Source organism: Triticum urartu, unplaced genomic scaffold, assembly GCF_003073215.2.
Source record: "Triticum urartu cultivar G1812 unplaced genomic scaffold, Tu2.1 TuUngrouped_contig_5656, whole genome shotgun sequence".
NCBI lineage: Eukaryota > Viridiplantae > Streptophyta > Magnoliopsida > Poales > Poaceae > Triticum > Triticum urartu.
The window spans coordinates 1-3,019 of NW_024116348.1; the positions used below are offsets into that span (position 1 = coordinate 1).

Below are 3,019 nucleotides of genomic sequence, written 5' to 3' on the forward strand. Positions count from 1 at the left end.
CATTTTCCACTACATCCGGGCGCCGATGTAGCGCGCCACTAAGGATGCGACGACCCGATCCTCACTCACTTGCCACCGTATCCGGATCAAGATACGGCGCGCCACTTGGGAACAAAAGAAAAAAACAAAATAGTTCTCCAAAATGCTTTTCAAAGTAGTCTTTTTGAAACATCAATTTTGTTTTTTCTGCTAGAGTATTCAGGAATATTTTTTCTTCACGAAAAGTTACATGTATGTAAAATATTCATCAATGTATGTTTCCAAAAAAAATCATAATTTTATATTTCCTATATTTGTTATTGTACTGTCATCAGAGAGCACGCGAGCTCATGAGCAGATAGTCGGCGTCCAGAAAATATGTGCTTAGAAGTCAAATTTCTAGTCTTTACGCAACTTCCATCCCATTTATTGACATTTTTTATGCTCTATATTTCTGAAATTAGCTATTTCGTCTCAGTTTCCGTGGCTCGCATTTCAGCGATGCATTTCACACACATCTGGCTACTTATCTTCTGGTCTCCCTCCTTGGCTCTTGCGCTTATAAAAGGGGGCGTGATGGCCTCTTACTTTACTATAACTTTGTGCGGTCCCACAACCACAGAAACCATCGTGATCATCTTGGATCAAACGAAACGAAATGGCGCCGGTGAAGGTGTTCGGGCAGGCCATGTCGCCGAACGTGGCTCGGGTGCTGGTGTTCCTGGAGGAGGCCGGCGCCGACTACGAGCTCGTCGACATCGATTTCCAGGCCAAGGAGCACAAGAGCCCCGACCACCTTGCCAGAAACGTACGTAACATAACCCCGGATCGACTGCTTACTTTTTTTTTGCCATCTTCTCGTTGTATTTTCTGTTCGTGATGATTTGACGCCGAGGGCATGTACAATGGTTGATAAGGTAGTCTTATCTTAAGTCTTGCATATAATTTAGAGATGACAAAACATTTTATCTACAATGGGTCATCTCTTAGACTTATCTTCAATAACTAGTCATTTCTAAAAACGGGGTGATACATATTGTGCTAAGAGATTATCTCTTGTTTTCTCTTAAATAAGAGAGGACAAGCATTTTCTTATGAGTTCTTTCTCCTTCAACTCATCACTTATACTACGTGGCACTGCTAAGATAGCATCACTGTACATGCCATGTTTTCTTGCAGCCGTTTGGGCAAATCCCCGCATTCCAGGACGGTCATGTCGTTCTCTTCGGTACGTAACCCCCTCCCAAGAGCCATGATCACAATCCTCATTTCTTGGTCAAGTTGGATGAAGTTTTACGTTTTAAATTACTCGTGCATTGCATGCAGAGTCAAGAGCAATCGCCAAGTACGTGGCGCGCAAGTACAAGACGGACGAGGCCGACCTGCTGAGGGAAGGCGACCTTTCAGAAGCCGCCATGGTGGACGTGTGGACGGAGGTGGAGGCGCACACGTACAGCGCCGCCCTCTCGCCCATCGTCTACGAGTGCCTCATCTTCCCTCTCATGCACGGCAAGCCCACCGACAACAAGGTTGTCGACGAGAGCCTCGAGAAGCTGAGGAAGGTGCTCGAGGTCTACGAGGCACGGCTATCCAAGCACAGGTACTTGGCCGGGGATTTCCTCAGCTTCGCTGACCTCAACCATTTCCCCTACACCTTTTACTTCATGGCGACGCCGCATTGGGCCCTGTTTGAGTCGTACCCGCGCGTGAAGGCGTGGTGGGAGAGCATCATGTCCAGGCCGGCGATTCAGAAGCTCAGCGCAACCATGACACCATGAATTCACACACGACGCAACTGCCCGCTTATATATAGCTACTATGGCAGCTTAATTAGTAATTAGTATTCAATTTTATTGTGTGCATGACTGCTATTATGTAATTTGTATTGTCTACCAGAATTGTACAAGTCTGCAGTTCTGGTGGTTGTATCTATCTGTATGTTCCACACTTTCTTTTCCATTGGTTGCTTGTCAAAGTCCAAATCACTAGTTTGCACGTCTCCTTTTAGAATACCTAAACACCACCTGCATGCTCAACAGGGTGACGCGACGATGGCAGATCTAGCGGCTCCGAGTTGACTAGTTTGCACCGGCGTGACGAAATCTACATTTACAAAGTCAAAAGGGCCGCTGCTCTGCTGGCCATTTTCAGTGCCTTCTCAATTCTCATTCACCGGGCTGCTTTTTTACACTTTAGCTACTTTTCAGTCAGCTGATTTTTCACTTTGTGGTCAATCAATTTTTTGTTCGTTGGATGTGCTTTGAGATGTGTGTTGTTTTCATTTTCTGCTGTTTAATTCTGTTGTTGGGTTGGGCTGTGTGAAATCGATTGACCCCTATTTTGGGTCAGTCGAATTGCTTTTTGAAATCGTTTTTGTTCTTCTGGGTTGTGTTTTTCTTTTTTCTTTTTTTACCTTTTTGTTATTGGTTATTTTTTTGGTTTGGTTGGTTTTTGGCTGCGTGTAATTATATACATACAAATATTATATAATATGTGACCAAATTTCGTAATTATATTATTAGTTTTGCATATTACGATAAAGTTCAACTTCGGTGCAAAGTTGTGCCCAAGTTTTTTTAAAATTTTCTCTCTTCTTAAAGGAAATACCAATGCCACTAATTCATTCCATTTTAGAAAAAAAAATATTATTTTGATATTGTTTGTCTTTATTTCATTTCATTCTACTTTAAGGTTAATACCAATGCCACTATTCATTTGTGCTGAGATTTTGTTTTTGCAAAAGTTCCACTTTTATATGCTTATTATTGCATATTTTTTAAAAGCGCATTTTTTATGTATATTTCGTGCAAATTTTGTAAGAGTTTGTTATAGATTCTTTTTCCCATTTTCTTTGTTCTTAAATGGTAATACCAATGCCTCATATTTATTATTTCTTTTGTGGGTATTTTTGCTTTATTCTTTATTCTAGTTTTTGTTTTTTTGTTGATTTTTACTTTTTCTTTATGCGTTTTTGAATGTTGAGTGTGTGTAAATATATGCACACACGTACTTCATGTATACATTATATTAGTGTCTGGAA

The 3,019-nt window shown here is 41.3% G+C and overlaps 1 protein-coding gene across 1 annotated transcript; it reads left to right on the forward strand.

The window, feature by feature from the left end:
* The first annotated feature begins 568 nt into the window (after positions 1-568).
* On the forward strand, positions 569-1,938 carry LOC125529516 (probable glutathione S-transferase GSTF1). Its single transcript, XM_048693927.1, has 3 exons — positions 569-787; positions 1,159-1,207; positions 1,306-1,938. Exons 1-3 carry the CDS (start codon positions 638-640, stop codon positions 1,755-1,757), a joined length of 651 nt encoding a protein of 216 aa, XP_048549884.1. The 5' UTR covers positions 569-637; the 3' UTR covers positions 1,758-1,938.
* The last annotated feature ends 1,081 nt before the right edge of the window (positions 1,939-3,019 follow it).